General features: G+C 37.8%; 1 protein-coding gene across 12 annotated transcripts in view; it reads right to left on the bottom strand.

Moving 5' to 3' along the window:
- Positions 1 to 19,441, bottom strand: part of SLC9C1 (solute carrier family 9 member C1) — a 95,342-nt gene that overhangs the window by 45,713 nt on the left and 30,188 nt on the right. For 11 of the 12 annotated variants that reach the window (XM_032349115.1, XM_032349074.1, XM_032349141.1 and 8 more), the window contains 6 exons: positions 16,019 to 16,118; positions 11,501 to 11,644; positions 10,157 to 10,331; positions 7,220 to 7,301; positions 4,291 to 4,457; positions 2,398 to 2,520 (listed from right to left, as the gene is read on the bottom strand). In XM_032349115.1, coding sequence (XP_032205006.1) covers positions 2,398 to 2,520; positions 4,291 to 4,457; positions 7,220 to 7,301; positions 10,157 to 10,331; positions 11,501 to 11,644; positions 16,019 to 16,118 — 791 coding nt within the window. The remainder of the gene's footprint in view (positions 1 to 2,397; positions 2,521 to 4,290; positions 4,458 to 7,219; positions 7,302 to 10,156; positions 10,332 to 11,500; positions 11,645 to 16,018; positions 16,119 to 19,441) is intronic. The other variant, XM_032349133.1, reaches the window with a different exon arrangement.

Here is a 19,441-nt window from a genome sequence, read left to right as displayed (position 1 = left end):
TAATGAATAAGCAGTGGGGAGGGGCAGAGGCAGAGAGAAGCAGATTCCCCGCTGAGCAGGGAGCCTGATGTAGGACTCGATCCCAGGACTCTGGGATCATGACTTAAGCTAAAGGCACAGGCTTAACTGACTGAGCCACCCTGGTTCCCCAGAATAAAACTAGGTTTAAGAATGAGGCAACAAGAGTGTCTGGGTGGCTCAGTGGGTTAAGCCTCTGCCTTTGGTTCTGGTCATGATCTTAGGGTCCTGGCATCGAGCCCTGTATTGGGCTCTCTGCTTAGCAGGGAGCCTGATTTGCCCTCTTTCTCTGCCTGGCTCTCTGTCTACTTGTTATCTCTCTTTATATCAAATAAATAAATAGAATATTGAAAAAAAAAAGAATGAGGTAACAAAGGTCATTTGTCTGTAACACAGGAACTCAACAGAGTAACATCTTCTTCTTAAACTTAGTTAAAATGCTTATAAAATAATGTGAAATTAACACATTATCAATATCCTTGCAGGGAAACACCATAGTCTGTTGAAAAATAAGGAAGCTGAAAGTAGTGTAGAACTCATGAAAGCTTAGCAGCACAAATGACAAAACAGACACTAGAAAAATGTTAATTCTTAATTGATCATCCATACCAAAATGTAAGAAGAATTTAGAGAATGGTTGATACCTTAAAGTAACTGCCATTTATTGGGTGACCTACCATACTATGAAATTAACTGATTTATATATATTTTGCACAGAATTATTTAATTCTTGCAAGAAATTTATGGGGAAGATATTCTAATCTGTATTTCATAGATGAGAAAGCTGAGACTCAGAGGATTAAGAGTTTTTCCCAAGATCACATTAGAAACTCAGTTTTCTCTGAATTTAAAGCCTGTCTCCCCTTTGTCTTATGGTTGGGGTTGTTGCCTCTCCTTTACCACACAGTCGTATCATACTGTGCTTCCTCTTCTAATGTACAACAGTAGTGAGGGTATTGCTCCGGTTAATAATAACTGGCTGAGATTTACATAAAAGCTCTCACAGCTTTGAAAATTGTTAATAGACTGATTAATATTATGGTTGGAACAGTGAGCATTAGAATTGAGATTGCAGAAACCAAATTAACAAACCAAGGTAAACATGAAGATAGGCCAGAACAAAGAAGTCCAAAAAAAGATGCGAGATGAGATAAAAAGCTGGAGAAAAGAACAGAAAGATCCAACCTACTTTAAAAAATAGGATTTCCTGGTTAAGACCCGATACATAGCACAAAATCAGCAAAGATATAATGGTAGAAAACGAACATTTAGGGCAAGAAATAAAAAAAGTACATGGAATGTATATTCCTGAAATCATAGGATATCGGAAGTGGAAAAAAATCTAAGAGTTCTTGCAGTTAGCATTTTCCTATTTTACAGATGGGGAGAAAAGAGACTAAAAAGAATAAGTTCTGAGTCACCTTATTAATGAAAGCAAAACTTAAAATGGATTCTCCTGTATTGATTTGGAGGGTTCCTGAATACTGTATTTTCCTGAAATAAATAAAAAATCTGGAGATGACTCAAAGATATGATATAAAATCTGCTGGTGGAACAAAGCACTATGTGGGCATAAGTTCATACTTCATGGCACTGCCTCCGTTGCTTAAAGAAATTATTTAGGTCCTTGGAAAAGCTGCCTTTGAGAGTCAGCCTCTCTGCTAGGACTAATGCTGAAGAGAGAACAATTGTACCCTATAGACCTTCCATTTTCCAAGTGAGAATGAACAGGTAGAATGCTGGGAATTCTGTATGGCTGGAATAGCTGAGACTTGCATGAAAGTCCATAGGCAGTGCTGAAGGCCCACCATGAACATTTTGAGAGCATGAGTCATGGCAATGAGTTAAGATCCTGACCTAGATAGTAAATGGTAACTCGCCTATTAGCAGTTTTCCACAGAGTCTAGGATGCTGCTGTGCCACCGAATTTCTCTAACCTTTATCCAAGATTTGATCTGAAAACTACTCTCTACCTAAAGCTATTAGCAGAATTGGTGTTGTTCATGAAAAGCTGGCGTAGAGCCAGAGATGGGTGGTGTGGAAATGGTTGCATAACACACCTGAAGATTCAGTTCCCCTGTAATTCCTGCCTTGGGATCTGTGAAATTCCCAAATCCTCTTAATAAATCACCTTTTACTTAGGCTAATTTGGGTGAATCTATTTCCCTTTTCTTTCTTTTGGCAGTCAAATGGATGCCCAAGATAGCACCAAACTTTCCTTTGCCTTTGTAACAATCTCTTAAGCTATGCAGGTAAGCATAGTCAAGATGGCTTAAAAAACAAAACAAAACAAAAACAGATGTCTTTAGCGAAGGACAAAGTTTTCAGGATAATTTTAGGCCCAAATATCATTTTGAAAGTGTATGATCAAGTACTAACTATTTGTGCCGACAAGAGACGCCTGTTGGCCAGCTCCGTTGCTTCAACGTTAAGGGTCTCATCTATCCCCTTACAGTTTAGACACGTCACCTTTTGATGTTCTGTTTGTTCTCCTTGGTTCAACTAAGTGAAACAGAAATAAGAACAAAAAAACCCCAAATACATGAATACTAAGATATTGTTTAGTATACATAACCCTCAAACAATTCACCTAAAAATTTGGTTCAAAAAATTATAGAAAACCTGTTAAATATAGAAGAAGAGTTCAGATGAGTTTCCTCATCATTTCACAGTTATCTAGAAAGTAAAATAATTGCCACTTTTGGAGGAAAGACGTTATATCCTGTTTTTACATTTACATGGCATTATTGACATTTTATAAAAGCTACCATATATATGATCCCATTTTAAACCAATGGTTCTGAAAGTGTGGACTCTGAGCAGCCTCAGCGTCACGTGGAAATTGTTAGAAATGCACATTCCCAGACCCCACTGCAGACCTGCTAAATCAGGAAGTCTGGGGAAAAGGGCAGCAATCTGTGTTTTTACAAAGCATTCTATGATTCTTGCTGCTGCTAAAGTTTGACGATCACTGCCTTAACCTAATCACTTAAGGTAGAGTAGAAAATGAACTTAGCATTGGGAGATGGGGATTATGGACAACTTCATTTTACAGCAGAGAAAAGCTGAAGCTCAGAGAAAACTGAAGAATTGCTCAAGATCACAAAGCTATTTATTAAGTGAGAAAGCCAGGTTATGAACCCAGATTTTCTGAGTCCAAGGCCAGTGCTCTATCCATAACACCATAATATCCCCCATGTTTGATCATCTGCCTTTCTAAACAGACCAAGTATCAGAGTGGGGGCCTCAGCCTTGACTTTGCACTAGAATCAGCTGGGTAAATGGAATGAAAACACATATTCTTGAGACCCACCTCAGACCATCTGGATTATTAGAATCTCCTGAGTGGGGCTGGGAAATAAAGCCATATTTTAATAAGCTTTTTAGAAGAGTCTCATGCAATCAGATTAGTAAAAGTCCACAACCAGAAATTGGGAGCTACTATAGAAATAATTGGATTTGACTTGGTACTTGTAGTATCCAGAAATCCCCGCAGTATTCCTACAGGCAGAGGGCTTGGTCCCTAGGGGGCGCTTCCAGCACTGGTTAGTGGATATGAAATGCATTTTGCGGAATCCTACTTTATAGAAACCAATTATCTTATGTCTACACTCCTAGGAGTTGGTTCCTCATATTGTAAGACTCAGCAAAAACACTGCAACAACAGCATCATACAGTATGCATTGAAACACTGCACTGAAAATTGGATGTAACATAGGAGATAGCAAAGCAGCAGCAGTAGCACCGAGAAGATTCCAGAACAACATTTATTATTTCTCCTTATGGCAACCGTGACCGACTGGGGAGTTACATACCCTTCAATGATTAAGAAGTCTGACCACAGAGATTCTAAAGCCTATCTCAGAAGCAGGAGGTGACATCTCACCCACACCTAAAGCCTAATGATACTGGCTTTGAATGCTATTTGATATAAAAAAACAATATTAATCATGAGGTCTAGGAAGTAATTGGCATATATAGTAGTGTAAACAAATGTTAAATAAATGCTGGACAAGGGCACCTGTCCACTGTCCATCTAATAAAACACTAGCCATTTTCTCTGGCTCACTCTCCTCCTTTATGGCATCTTTCCTAGGGAGCTCCAAAGCACTGTTAATTCTTTTGAATTTACAACACTAAGATTCCCTTCTTACTATTATGACAGTGGGTTACCAATACAAGCTCTCTGTCAGTTACAGGTAACAATAAAATCAAGACTTAAGGTAATGATATCTACTTTGAAGGAGTAAAGAAAAGGTATGACTTGCTTACCGCATATGGGTTTTGAAGTATAATTGCCTTTTCAACCATATTCCAATCTGCATTGGCAAGATCTTTGTCAAATTTGAGTGCAGAGGCTGCAGATTTGGTTAGCTCTTGAAAGTGTTGAAATGTACAATAAAGTGATTTATATTTTGTTGATGTGACATCACGAAGACCTTCGGTATGAAGAGTATGTTTTATCAATAGCAGGGATACCACCATTTTGACATGGATTGTATAGTTTCCTTTTGTTCCTACTGCCACCAACTATTTTTAATTTAAGTTAAGCTCAACATAAATTGTTAGTGATGAAAACATTAACAATTTCAAGCTTTTTGACTTTCACACTCCTCAAAAAAGCTGAGGTACATAATAACAACAGTAATAGTTAATACTTATTGAGAGCTTACAATATGCTAAGGAAACACTTCATAGTACATTGAATGTATTAAGTCTTTGGTTACCTTACCTATCATTTGATTACCTTACCTTTTCCCAGTTTGTTAGATGAGAAGACAGAAGAACAGAGGTGTAATGATTATTTTTATGTGTTGTCTTGACTGGGATAAGGATCCTCAGATATTTGGTAATATTATTCTAGGTGTGTCAGTGAAGGTGTTTCTGGATAGAATAGCATTTAAATTGTAGAATGGGTAAAGAAGATTGCCCCCCTTACTGCCAGCAAGCCTCATCTAAACCACTGGAGTCCTGAATAGAACAAAAGAAAATGCACTCTGCCTCACGGTCTTTGACTTGGGACAGCAGTCCTCTCCTGCCTCTGCATTTGGATAGGAACTTAAACTAATTGGCTTTCCTGGTTCTCAGACCTTTGGACTACAGATCTTGGGACTTCTCAGCTTCCATGATCATGCAAACCAATTTCCTATAATAATATCATATATATGCACACAGAATAGATGACACGTACATATATAGGGGATATATATGTAGGAGATATACATGTAGGAGATATGTATCTGTGTATATGTATATCTATACTACCTACATATACATCCCTGACATACGTATCCCATATATATGTACATATTTACAAATACACAGAATATAGGTAGATATAAAAATATGCAGGAGGCATCAATATAGATATGTACATATATACATGCACATATACATATAATATAGATATGTACATATATACTACCTAAATGTAATATCGTGTATATGTATATGATAAGTGTATATGATATATGTTTGTCTTCAGACCTCATTAAGGTTTGAAGGACTCTTCCTATCAGATACAAAGTCCTTTTAATGAGCCACAGAAGCTTTCTTGGAAAGCAATAATGTTCCGTGAGCAAATGTTCACTGCTCTCAGTGCAAATAAATAGGTGCTCCTCGGTAAGAATTTTAAGTTTATTTAGCTATTAAGTAGAAGATGTGATACTATTTGCCAAAATTTCCCCTCTCTGATCTTGTTTTCCCAATTTACTATGTTAAGGCTCAGAGAATTTTAAAAAGAAAAAAGGTTTTGGTTGCAAATACAAGGCAGGAGGGCAGTTTGGGTAACGCGATGCCATCAGTAAAGATGGCGTCTCAGATCGATTACAAACGGCATGAAGGTGAAAGCTCTGTGTAACGGAAAGGGCGATAGAGCAGTTGGGAGTATAATGGATTGAAAGCATCAGGGCTGCTTGTTTCTAGTTCTCAGTTGCTGTTATCTTGCTGCATGACCTTGGGCAGGAACATTTACCTCTCTAGATCTCCACTCTTCCCTTGTTAAAAAATAGACGATGAGGGTTGCTGGAAGGGAGGCGGGTCAGAGAAATAGGGTGGCTGGGTTATGGACGTTGGGGAGGGTATGTGCTATGGTGAGCACTGTGAATTGTGCAGGACTGGTGATTCACAGACCTGTACCCCCGAAGCAAACAATCCATTATATGTTAATAAAATTAAAAAAAAATAATTAAAAAAATAGAAGATGAAAACAGGCATAACCGCTTAATGCAATTGTCTCCTACAGCTGCTATTTTTGCTTCTCTGCTCTTCAATCATTTATCCACAGAACTAGAGTTAACATATAATTACACTTGCTTACAACTGGCCAAGGAATTCGTCTTGCCCTTAGAATAAAATCTTAAAATCCGAGGCCCTTCATTACTTAACCCCTTCCTACCTCTCCCATCTGGACATTCTCCATTATCTGCTTGTACTCAAAGGGTCAAACGCTCTTTCCTTGAATATACTCAGCTTCTAGCTTCCTCAGGAACCTAGCACCCATTGTATTTTCTATCTTATGTAATGTGTAATTTGTTTACGTTGTTGTGCACGTGACTCTCTGGTCCTGCCTCATTTGACTTGCTGTCTGTTTCTTTTTTCTCCAGTGTAAGCTCCACTGACACAGAAATCCTGTCTGTCTTCATAATGCATCATTATCAGTTAGAATAGTGCCTGGCATATAAGAAGTTTTCAATAAAAGTTTGTTGAATAATTGAAAAAACTTATTGTATTATTTTTTTTAAACTAGACTAATGCAAATAAGTAATCTTTTTTAAATTTACTAGCTTATTGGCCTAATCTGTTTATATGCTTTTTAAAAAAAACTTTTTTATTTGTTTATTTGAGAGAGACAGAGATAGTGAGAGAGAGCACGAGCGGGGAGGAGGGGGAGAAGCTCACTCCTCACTGAGCATGGATCCCAATGCAGAACTCTGTCCCAGGACCCTGGGATCATGACCTGAGCCAAAGGCAGATGCTTAACCAACAGAGCTACCCAGGATCCCCTGTTCATATGCTTTTATATAGAGAGACAATTTCTTTTTCTATTAGACACCTGATTTTCATTTATGTGGATTCTTTCCTCATTAATAGCAATTCTTTAGCATTTTTAGAATGTTTATCTCTTCATTAATAGTAATTACAAGGGGTTACTTAGTAATTAGTAGAGTTTACCTAGTAATTAGTAATTACTAGGGCTTACCTAGTTTACTGACTGCCATTGGCAAAATAAATCTATTGACAATCAAGGTAATTAAGCATACTGACACTCCATGAAATAATACCTATAATAGAAAGAAAAATACAAAGTAAATATTCATGATAATTTCTTGTAGTGTATTCTATATTTACCAATGAAAATTAAACTAGATTGTACTAGGTCAATAAATGCTCATAGTAGGGAGAGAATTTGAAAGTCAGGCATGATGAAAGTACTCTGGGGATTCTCTGTCTCCCTGCATGTATTTTATCCATGTTTTTGGAGCCAAATCAAGACTCAGGCAGGACACGTGGTTTGACAAGTAAACATGTACTTACAGAGACATTGGGGGAAAAAAAATGCTTGTCCCTAAATTCCATTGCTGTACTTCTTGGGCCTTCATATATTGGGTGCTTCATATATTTAACCAGTTTAATAGCTATATATATCCAGTTTAGTATAGGAAAAAGATCTGACATCCATTATTCATTATGGCCAGAGCCAGAATTCCACAGGCATCAGTAATTTGCTAAAGCTTCCGGAAGCATTCTAACACACGTTCAAAGTTGAGGACCTCTAAGTTATTTTATTTCAATAGAAATATGAGCTAATGTCTATATAGTAAGGGTAGGGCACAATATATCAAACTTATTTAATCCTCACTACCATTCTATGAAGTATATACCAGTATTGTCCAATTACACAGGAGACAAACTCAGGCACTGTTACTTACACAAGGTCGTTGGCCTTTGAGTCCTAACAGGAACAAGACTCAAGACCAAGTTATTTTTAACCCTTTCCTGGAGTGCTGCTTCATGAGTTTTAAAAAGTTAGCTTGAGGGTTCAGCTAAATTAAATTAAGAAAGAAGTGTGACTTTCTTCTCAACTAGTTGCTACTAGTGAGGGCATGTTACTACATGATTTTGTTTACTAGCATTTTATCTCATATCAGGTCTACATGGCATCACTATCATGTCATTACAGCTCATATTTGTTGTACATTTACAATATGTTAAACCATGTGTTGAGCATTTTATGTACATTTTCAATTTCTTCAAATAACCCTTTGAGATAGTGGTGTGCTGGAGCTGACTTTTGCAGTTCGTGAGAGCTGATGTTAAATTTTCAGGAAGTTATGGAGTTGATTATTGTTCCGTTAAAGTGATTACACAATGGAAAGTGGCAAATATTATTATTTAGGGCTCCCTCTGACCCCTAGGAGAGTTACTTGTTAACATTTGCTAACACACCATTGGTATTATTAAGTCCCTTTTGAAATGAGGAAACTGACATGTGCCTTGAGGTGGGTATTAATTAACTCACTGATGGCCACACAGCAGATAGCAGCCAACTAGAAACTTCAGAATCCAGATCCATGTGCGGTGTCTGCCATTACACGGGTCAGGATGTGTGGTGCCGAACTGACCTTGATTATTCAGGCATGTGGAGATAGTTAAAAAGAAGGGGGAGATCATGTAATATTAGATAATTTCGTGTGTTTTTAAGAAAGATTTTATTTACTTGATAGAGAAAGAGAGAGAGAAAGCGAGAGAGGGAATACAAGCAGGGGGAGTAGGAAAGAGAGAAGCAGGCTTCTGGTAGAGCAGGGAGCCCGATATGCGGGTCAATCTCAGGACTCTGGGATTGTGACCAGAGAGGAAGGCAGATGCTTAACGACTGAGACACCCAGGCGCCCTAGATAATCTCACTTTCAAAAGCAGTGTTTGAATGTTTCATGTTTTCATGTTTGGGATATTATCTAATTAGACACGCAATAATTCCCTTGCTGCTTTTCCCTTTATATTTGGAATTTGTGTGTTTAAAAAAAACCCTGCAACAGAAGTGTTAGATGCATCTTGATATCTTCACAGGAAATTTCTTATAGAGGCCCTTGTAATGTTCTTACCTGGAAACGAGGTAGAGGGAGAATCATGCCTTTTATGTTCTGTTAGGCAGAATTTGGGGCTAGTAATTAATGAAGAGGTAACGTCACTAGACCATTAAAATATTCTGGTTCCTAGCATTACTAAATGTGGCCTCACATTTAGTAATATGAAAGTCAATGAAGTCAATCACAAGCAGGTTTCTATTTTTCTCAAGTGGCTATTAGCAGTAAGTAAAAATAAAAACACTTATTGAGTACATATTCCTTTTTTTTTTTTTTAAGATTTTATTTATTTGACAGACAGCATAAGTAGGCAGAGAGGCAGGCAGAGATAGAGGGGAAGCAGGCTCCCTGCTTAGCAGAGAACCTGATGTGGGACTCGATCCCAGGACCCTGGGATCATGACCTGAGCTGAAGGCAGATGCTTAACCATTTGAGCCACCCAGGTGTCCCCATAATAAACTCATTTTAAAAGTGTAATGAAAAGGGGTGCCTGGGTGGCTCAGATGGCTAAGTGTCTGCCTTTGGCTCAGGTCATGATCCCAGGGTCCTGGAATGGAGTCCCGCATCAGGCTCCCTGCTCAGTGGGAAGTTTGCTTCTCACTTTCCCTCTGCCACTCCCTCTGCTTGTGCTCCCCTTGCTTGTGCTCTCTCACTCATGCTCTTTCTCTCTCTCTTAAATAAATACATAAAATCTTAAAGAAAAAAAAAAACTGAATGAAAAGATAAACCCAAATCATCCAATCAGGTGTTAGAAAGATAAGAGTCGGGACAGGTGTGTTTACCTCTCTTATCTTATTTTATGGCTTTTATTGCTCTTGTAATGAAAAACATGATTGTAGCGTTGAGGAAGGGGTTTAGGAAATCCCTAAGCCAGAATGTTCCCTAGGAAGAGGAAAGTTGCCAGTTGTTTTTCCTCTCCCCAATCTTGCCAGCACAGCTAAACCACTCCCGTCATCCAAGTGGGATTGAGCTACCACTCCACAAAAATGTATTTTAGTACACAGAAACAATATTCATAAAATGCTCAAATAAAAAAATTCATTGATCTTTACTTGAGATTTTTCCCTCTCAGAGCCAAGAGAAAGTTCAGAGTAGGCAAGCAGAAGAGCCATGTTTATATTAGGCGTTCCTTTCATTTCACTCCAGACCATTATGAATGCCCAGCGCCAGCTGAACCCATGGCCAAGTCGAGACAAAACAGGGCTCATTATTAGAAAGACCAGAAGTCTAAAACACAAAAGAGATTTTAAAAAGTTATTCTTGCTATAGACATTTTCCCCCCCATTTCATTCTACTCTATTCCAATCTATTCCCCGTGGAATGGCCGACTCTCAGACAAAGGAACCATCTTTTCACACACCGTGGCCCCGAAAAAAGGCAGAAGGGCATTTCATTGAGAGAGATGCCAAGAGGATGGCATTATTCTTTTTGCTCCTTTCTATGACGTTTGTAGTAGGGTAATTCCACATTTCTTGGGGTAGAAAAGAAAAAGTTAGAGATGTTTTGTGAATCTATTCTATCCTGGATTCTCCCCACTCCCCCCAAAATAAAAAAAGTCTAACGAATAAGAACTGAAGGGGGAAAATGTCTTCCCTTTCTTTGTTCTTTGTAGATTTTTAACCTTGCTGAATTTATCCAATACTGGCAGATTTGTTTCTAGTTTTTCTTTTAATCATATATCTCCTACATTTCACACCAATTGTATCTGATAATTTGGTAGTAATTTCCATTTAGTTGGCACTAGCCAACTGCTGTTGACTCCTAATTAGTTTTCCTAGATGGAGGTAAAACGCTAGCAACACAAGGGATAGAACCTGGAGAGTGTAGTCATGGTGGTTTTTCCTCCTCTATATCACATCCTTTTCACTAACATGGGCAGACTCTTTCCTGCCTTTTACCACTGAAAAGGGGACTACAAAAATTATTTAAGCGAAAAGGACATTTACAAGAAGGACTTTCTAATGATTTTTAAAAATCTGTTTGTAACTATAAATTAATCAGAAGGAAATTATTTGTTGTACAATATTAGGCAAACAAAAGCAACATAAAATTTTTATTTATGATTGATGCTGAACTTTATGAAACCTCATAGGAAAAAATAACATATGACGAAACATACCAAATGTTAGCAGCAGTTTCCCCTGAGTAGTAAAATTACGAAAGATTTTTTTTCTTCTAATTAAAAAAAATTTATAGAGTTCTTGGATTACTTTGACGTGTAGTTAGAAGTTGAACGAAAAAACCCCACTAAAACAGTAATTTGCTAATGATTCTTTGGCAAGTTTAAGAGGGAATTCTTCATTTTCATTCTAAGGAATGACACATTTTTATTTTAAAAAATATCTTTGGGCTTATTCAGTGTCCTATAAATAGAAAAATTCAAATGACATTCTTACCTTAAAACAATAAGTGTGAAATAGATATTTAATGAATAATATATGTCAGAAAATGTTATGTATAAATACATATGTGCAGGAATTAGAAGTCCAACGAGGGTAAACACCATAAGTGAAGCAACAAATGATAGACAATTCCAGAATCTGCATTTTCAAAAAAGTTGAATGTAGTTAATTACAGGTAAGTAATCTAACACATTTATCACAAGGTTTATTCATGTGAAACATTGTGCTAGGCCTAATCAAGAAAATAAAGATGAATAAGGCATTTACCTATACACAAAGGGCTTATAATTTAACTGGGAGAAAGGAGCAGTAAGGCATGTAAACTATATGTAAATTAGTGTCTTTCTTTTGGGATTGATTTTGAAAACATGTTTTGCTTCATTCAGGTGCCGTGGTTCATGTGGCTTGAAAATCCTGGTTGTGAACTCCTTGTATTATTAGGAAGAGCTAAAATTATCTTTAAAAGGATTACTGAACTGCGAATCTGCTTTATATAGTGATAGAATTAAGGCTTACCCTAAAAATCTAGTGAGCACTTAGAAGATGTGAAATAATCCTTTATTCAAATGAATGCCCTCTGTATATTTATCCTTTTGGGATTTGTGAATGTGTGTACATTTTAAAGTGCCTAAGAGCCCAGGAAAACTCTACATCACTCTGAAGTGCATGTTCTCATCTGCTACAGGCAAAGCAATTTGGTAAAGGACACTCAGTTACCAGTATTTGTCATGTTTTGGTGTTGGCACCATAGGAGGCTATTTTTAAAATTTACTTTTTGTTATCTTCCTATATATTTCCTGCGAATGTCACCATATTACATTAATAACAAAATAAATTGAAAAGATTAAAAGGGCACACAAATACCACTTACATGAGATGACAGTGGCTTGGTTTAACCATATGCTACCAGGGTTTTCAATCCCTGAAACTCTTAAAAAGAATGATTGTCCCTTCTCCAGAAAAATGGACTTGCCAAATACCAGATCCAATACTAAAAATAACTCTCTGTTGCAGTAATACAAATTTTCAGTTCCAAGCAGTATTTAAGAGGCACAAATACCTAGGCCTTATCAGGCAAACACTGCATATAAAACATTCTAGCCTAGGAAATACTAAGTCAAATACTTCAAAATAGTGTTTATGTGGCCACACTTAGGCTAATTACTGTAGGCTATGAATTGTCATCCCTTTCTTACAGATGCATGGCCATGCTTTTAATTCTGTTAGCTTCTGGATTTAAATGCTGCATCCAATGTTAACTCAGAGGGAAACACACTAAGATATATTTTATGATGATTGTGTAATTTTTATCCTTCTTTTGACTTCACTATCAAAAGCAAATCCAATTGTTGCACCATGTGCATAGGCACCAATAAAATAAAATAAAATCCCTCAAAGCATTATACCCACCTACCCATACAATTAATGAAATCCTTTGTGAGCATTAATTGAGTAGGATAATTCAGCCAAGTGAATGGAGAATATGAACTACCATGATACTTTTATTTTCATTTAACAAGCGCATAATTGAAAAATTTTCCTAACATTGTGGAAAAATGCTGCGGAATACCAAATATAACAGTCTCATTAAGTGAGCATAAAATGCAATCAAATCAACTAAGCAACAAATCTAGAGGAGCTGTCAAGACCCTTTCATATGTGGTAGAAACTAATGGGAGAAACCTGATGAGGGGGAAACCAGATTCTTTAAGGAACCAGTCTATCAAATTCAAAGTAGGTTTGAACTGAACAACCAAGCTCCAGCTCATCTCATCTCATGGACTTGTGCATGACCTTGTGCATGGGTGTGTGCACGTGTGTGTTTGTAACAATTCAGGCACATTGAAAAAGTGTTTCTGACTTAAAAAAAAAAAGAAAGAACTTCTCTTTTATTTGATAATATGAGTATCCTAATACTGTTGTGTATTTTTACATATGTAGTATTTTTGTGTATCTTTTATGTAGCAAAAGGTCACAACCCTGTCTGTATCTAAGTGTCATGAGGGGAGAATTTTAGAAAAATTTTTAAAGAACCAGATGTCTGAATGCAGTCATGGTTTTGGTTCAACAGATCTAGGCAACTGTATTATGCCTGACATCGGACAGCCACTAGCCTAGAGAAATGACATGACCTTATGGACAGAATTTTGTTGGGGTGTCAACTTGTCAGGAATAAAAGATCCTGCAGCCTGGCAAGGAAGTAGTTTCTATTTTGGGAATTTCTTTCTAGGAAGGTGAAGTATAAATGGAAGCTTGAAAGAAGGAGGGTGTCTACTCTGCCAGCATACAGGGCAAGCGCATTTCAGGAACAGAAACTCAAGGACAGAAGCAGCACAAATAGCATGCTGGGGACGTCTGAGGAACAGCAGAGTGATTAGAGTGGCTAGGGTGAGTTCAGTGAGGGTGAAAGTGGTGGAAATGAGGGGGACATCAGTCTCTGTTTGTTTGCCATTAAAACAGCTTTGACATGTAGCCAGAATAGAAGTTATCAGACAGTTTTTTTTTTTTCAAGATTTTGTTTATTTATTTGACAGACAGAGATCACAAGTAGACAGAGAGGCAGGCAGAGAGAGAGAAGGAAGCAGGCTTCCCGCTAAGCAGAGAGCCCGATGCGGGGCTGGATCGCAGGACCCTGGGATCATGACCTGAGCCGAAGGCAGAGGCTTTAACCCACTGAGCCACCCAGGCGCCTGTATCAGACAGTTTTAAACAAAAGAAATGATCTGGGTAAGGAGGAAGTGAGGCTAGTGAGGATCCGAAAAGATCATGGGATTGACTCTGTGCTGTCTCAGCATGATTGCAGAATTGTTCGAATTGGGGTCCCAGAGGCTGTAAGCCTAAAACATGGGAGATGATGGACTTCTTCTCTGAGAGAGTAGCAAGGACCTGCTGCAGATTACTGTAGGCTTCAGGCAGATTTACCTTTGTTATCCTAGATTTCTACCATCTTGGAGAGTAGGAGCTGACACATGTCATGTTTTAAGACAATAAGATTCTTGAAATTGAGATTATGAAGTGGTCTTTTAGTGGGTGGCTTAAGCAAGGTGGGAAACATGCCCACAGGAGGAGAGGAAGTCCAGGAGCTGAAAGGTAGAGTAGAAGGATCGACTGTGTGGATACTGATTGACATTACTGGGAATAGTGATAGAGAAATGGTGCCACATACAGCCACAGTGAGAGGGGGGCCAACATCTTCATGAAATGGAGAGTGTGATTCGGGGCTCTGGATGTAACTCGACCAAGAGCGTGGCACATGGTGGAATCTGATGGCATGAACTTCAAAACTGGGTTTTTCTAGGGAAGAATGATGAAGAATGATCTAGAAATGACTTTGAGTTACAGAGAGATCACCGACCACAACTCTAGGCTCAGTAGTACCAGGGATGTGAGGGAGAAAAACACAAATATTAAGGAATGCAAGTGAAGTAATGTCTTCACAGGAGACCCAGGTTTCAGTTAGAGCAGAAAGGTGAAAGGAGTCTTCGGAATCACTTCCCAAAGGCAGAGTTGAAACACATAATATGTTTAATTCTCCCTCCAGCAATTAATTGTGGCAAGTAATTCTGCCTAGCTGCTGATACAATTGATAGTCATTGTAATTGACACGAGGTGTTAGTAGGTGCTTCAAAATTCTATAAGGTTCTATACTTTCAATCTTATTCTATTTTCTATATTATTCTCCAAAACTCTAAAATCACTGATTATGTTCAGAGTCTCTGTTAACATATGTTGCCATTGTGTGATTTAGGTCAAGTTCTCAGCCTATGTATTGGAGCATCACAAAAAGCAACACCCTTCTTCTACACTGGTGCAAATTCCAATCACCCCTAAACTGGATGCCCTTGAGCAGGGCACAGTTTATACATTTGTACATTTGGCCATATTTTCTTTTATACTATGGCCAATCCTTTTCAGATGCTCTAGCTTAATCTTTTAATGTGCTTTGCAGGCCATCTCTTCATTGTCCTTAAAATATTGGGTTTCTATTCTAGTAGTAACACCATGCTGAACCATGTTGGAGCCTGAGGCAAAAGGAATTAATCAGTAATATTGTTTACATCTTAATTTAAAAGTTTTGCATTTTCACAAACATGGATTTTTTGCATTAATTCCAATTTTCAAAAAAAAATTGTACTAAAATATTATTTATCTTCATTACTGAGTTTTTTGGCACCTTCTTAAATTTTATGCTAGAATGAGTGCCTCATATGCCTTACCTTAATCCTGGCCCTGTCTAGTAAATTTTACTAGAAATTCCTGAATAGACTGTCAGACACTTGAGAGAATTAGTAGGAAAACAGAGCTAACATGAACTTAAGGTAAGTTTACAAATTTTGCCTAAAATTAGAGGATTAGAAGACACAGGCAAATAGAATTTTTAGTAAAAGTTTTTCGTCAGGTAGTTTTGGAGTCCATATCTTACTTTGACTAATGTAGATGTAGATAGAGTTGCTATTACAATATTATAGCTTCTAATGCATGAAACAAAGTGAAAATAGACCATCTACTCACTCGAGAAGAAGCGCTTCAACTCCTGGTTTAAAACTTGTAGAATTCAAAAAAAGTCCCATAATAGCCAGGGTAAATATTCCAGACATTCCAACTAGCTCACCTATTTATAAAAGAAATAAATACAAAGTATTAATTTATATTAATAAATTAATATTATACAAATTTTGCCCAAGATAAAAATATCAGATATCTCGATAGTATAATAACTTTATAGAAAGACTGCCCTACTTGGTTTCAACTGAATTATATTACAGATTGTAACCACCACCTCGTCCTCTTCTTTCTCAGATTCCCACCCAACTGTGATGTCAAGTCTATACTGAACCTCCTTGCACTGCTTTGGCTTCAGATCACTGCCAACAATATGAAGCTCACAAAATTTCTCATGGGCCCCACTCTGGTCTGACCACCCTATACAGGTCTAATTTTTTCAGAGGGCTCCGGAGGAATGAAATGGAAGTGAGCCAGTGAGTTTTTTATGAACGAGCCCACTTCATATGCTTTCTTCTTAGGAGACAATGAGAGATAGAAATGATCCAATTTTGTGGTAGGACTAAGGGAGTCGACCCAGTAGAAACCTCATATGGGTATACTTCCCCAGCTTAATATTGTTTTGGCACATTTACTGTGCTGGACTGAAAAGCATAAAAAATTGGAATATTCTTAAAAGTAGTGGTATTAGAATTATATTACCCCTTGCTTATGAATGTAGTATATTACCACTGTAAAAATTCAAATAATATGGTACAGCATATGGTACAGCATAGCAATTTAAAAAAGAGGATCCATAATTCAACTACCAAGACTTCAAGTACAGACCATCCCCAATTTACAAAGTTTCGACTTGTGACTTTTCAGCTTTACAGTAGTGCAAAAGCAGTGTGCATCCAATAGATACAATACTTCCAATTTTGAGTATTGATCTTTTCTCAGGCTAGCAATTTGTGGTAAGAGCCTCTCTCATGATGCTGGGCAGTGGCAGCAAGCCGCAGGTTCCAGTCAGGCAGGCCATCATGAGAGTCAACAGCCAATCTGCACCCACACAACCGTTCAGCTTTTCACTTTCAGTACAGCACTCATTAAATTACATGAGATATCCAACCTTTTCATAAAATAGGCATTGTGTGACATAATTTGCCCAACTGTGGGCTAATGTAAATATTCTGAGCATGTTTAAGGTAGACTGGGCTAAGCTATGATGTTTGATAGGTGAGGTGTACTAAATGCCTTTTTTTAAAGATTTTTAAAAATATTATTTATTTATTTGACAGAGGGAGATCACAAGTAGGCAGAGAGGCAGGCAGAAAGAGTGAGAGAAGCAGGCTCCCCACTAAGCACAGAGCCCAATGTGGGCCTCGATTCCAGGGCCCTGAGTTCATGACCTGAGCCGAAGGCAGAGGCTTAACCCACTGAGCACCCAGGTGCCCCTACTAAATGCATTTTTGACTTAATGATCTTTTCAACTTACAGTGGTGTATTGAGATATAACTCCATTGTAAGTCAAGGAAGATAATTATAATTTTAAAGAAAATTTGCATTAGTATCTCTCAAATGGAGAGTACTATTTTTGTTTAGAAGAAATAAGTTAGTAAGTTAGTTGAGAACAGAGAATGAGATCCAAAGGGCAGCTTTTTTTTTAAAGTTATATTTTATTTATTTATTTAACATATAATGTATTATTTGCCCCAGGAGTACAGGTCTGTGAGTCATCAGACATACACATTTCATAGCACTCACCACAGCCTTTTCCAATGTCCATAACCTAACCCCCTATCCCTAACCCCCCACCCCCCAGCAACCCTTAGCTTGTTTCCTGAGATTAAGAGTCTCTTATGGTTTTTCTCCAGCCCAGTCCCATCATGTTTCATTTTTTCCCTCCCTTCCCCCCCATGACCCCTCTATTCTGCCTCTCAAACTCCTCATATCAGAGAGATCATATAATTGTCTTTCTCCTATTGACTTATTTTGCTTAGCATAATACCCTCTAGTTCCATCCACGTTGTTGCAAATAGCAAGACTTCATTTCTTTTGATGGCTGCATAGTATTCCATTGTATATGTATACCACATCTTCTTTATCCATTCATCTGTTGATGGACATCTAGGTTCTTTCCATAGTTTGGCTACTGTGGACATTACTGCTATAAATATTTGGGTGCACGTGTCTCTTTGGATCACTACATTTGTATCTTTAGGGCAAACACCCAGTAGTGTGATTGCTGGGTAGTAGGGTAGCTCTATTTTCAACTTTTTGAGGAACCTCCATACTGTTTTCCAGAGTGGCTTCACCAGCTTGCATTCCCACCAGCAGTGTAGGAGGGTTCCTCTCTCTCCACATCCTTCCCAACATCTGTCATTTCCTGACTTGTTAATTTTAGCCATTCTGACTGGTTTGAGGTGGTATCTCACTGTGGTTTTCATTTGTATTTCCTTGATGCTGAGTGATGTGGAACACTTTTTCATGTATCTGTTGGCCGTCTGTATGTCTTCTTTGCAGAAATGTCTGTTCATGTCTTTCGCCCATTTCTTGATTGGATTATTTGTTCTTTGAGTGTTGAGTTTGATAAGTTCTTTATAGATTTTGGATACTAGCCTTTTATCTGATATGTCATTTGCAAATATCTTCTCCCATTCTGTCAGTTATCTTTTGGTTTTGTTGACTGTTTCCTTTGCTGTGCTTTCCTTTGATCTTGATGAAGTCCCAATAGCTCACTTTTGCCCTTGCTTCCCTTGCCTTTGGTGATGTTTCTAGGAAGAAGTTGCTATAGCTGAGGTCAAAGAGGTTGCTGCCTGTGTTCTCCTCAAGGATTTTGATGGATTCCTGTCTGACATTGAGGTCTTTCATTCATTTTGAGTGTATTTTTGTGTTTGGTGTAAGGAAATGGTCCAGTTTGATTCTTCTGCATGTGGCTGTCCAATCTTCCCAACACCATTTGTTGAAGAGACTGTCTTTTTTCCATTGGACATTCTTTCCTGCTTTGTCAAAGATTAGTTGAGTAGAGTTGAGGGGCCATTTCCGGGCTCTCTCTTTTGTTCCATTGATCTATGTGTCTGTTTTTGTGCCAGTACCAAGCTGTCTTGATGACTACACCTTTGTAATAGAGCTTGAAGTCTGGAATTGTGATGCCACTGACTTTGGTGTCCTTTTCAAAATATTCCGCTAAGTATTCAGGGTCTTTTCTGGTTCCATATAAATTTTAGGATTATTTTTCCATTTCTTTGAAAAAAACTTGATGGTATTTTGATAGGGATTGTGTCAAATGTGTACACTGCTTTAGGCAGCATAGATATTTTCACAATATTTGTTCTTCCAGTCCATTAGCATGGAACGTTTTTCCATTTCTTTGTGTCTTTCTCAATTTCTTTCATAAGTACTTTATAGTTTTCTGAGTACTGATTCTTTCCCTCTTTGGTTAATTTATTC

The sequence above is a fragment of the Mustela erminea genome, chromosome 1 (assembly GCF_009829155.1).
Source record: "Mustela erminea isolate mMusErm1 chromosome 1, mMusErm1.Pri, whole genome shotgun sequence".
In the NCBI taxonomy this organism is placed as follows: Eukaryota; Metazoa; Chordata; class Mammalia; order Carnivora; family Mustelidae; genus Mustela; species Mustela erminea.
Note: the sequence above shows the minus strand (reverse complement) of the source record. Positions and strands in the feature narration are given on the sequence as shown.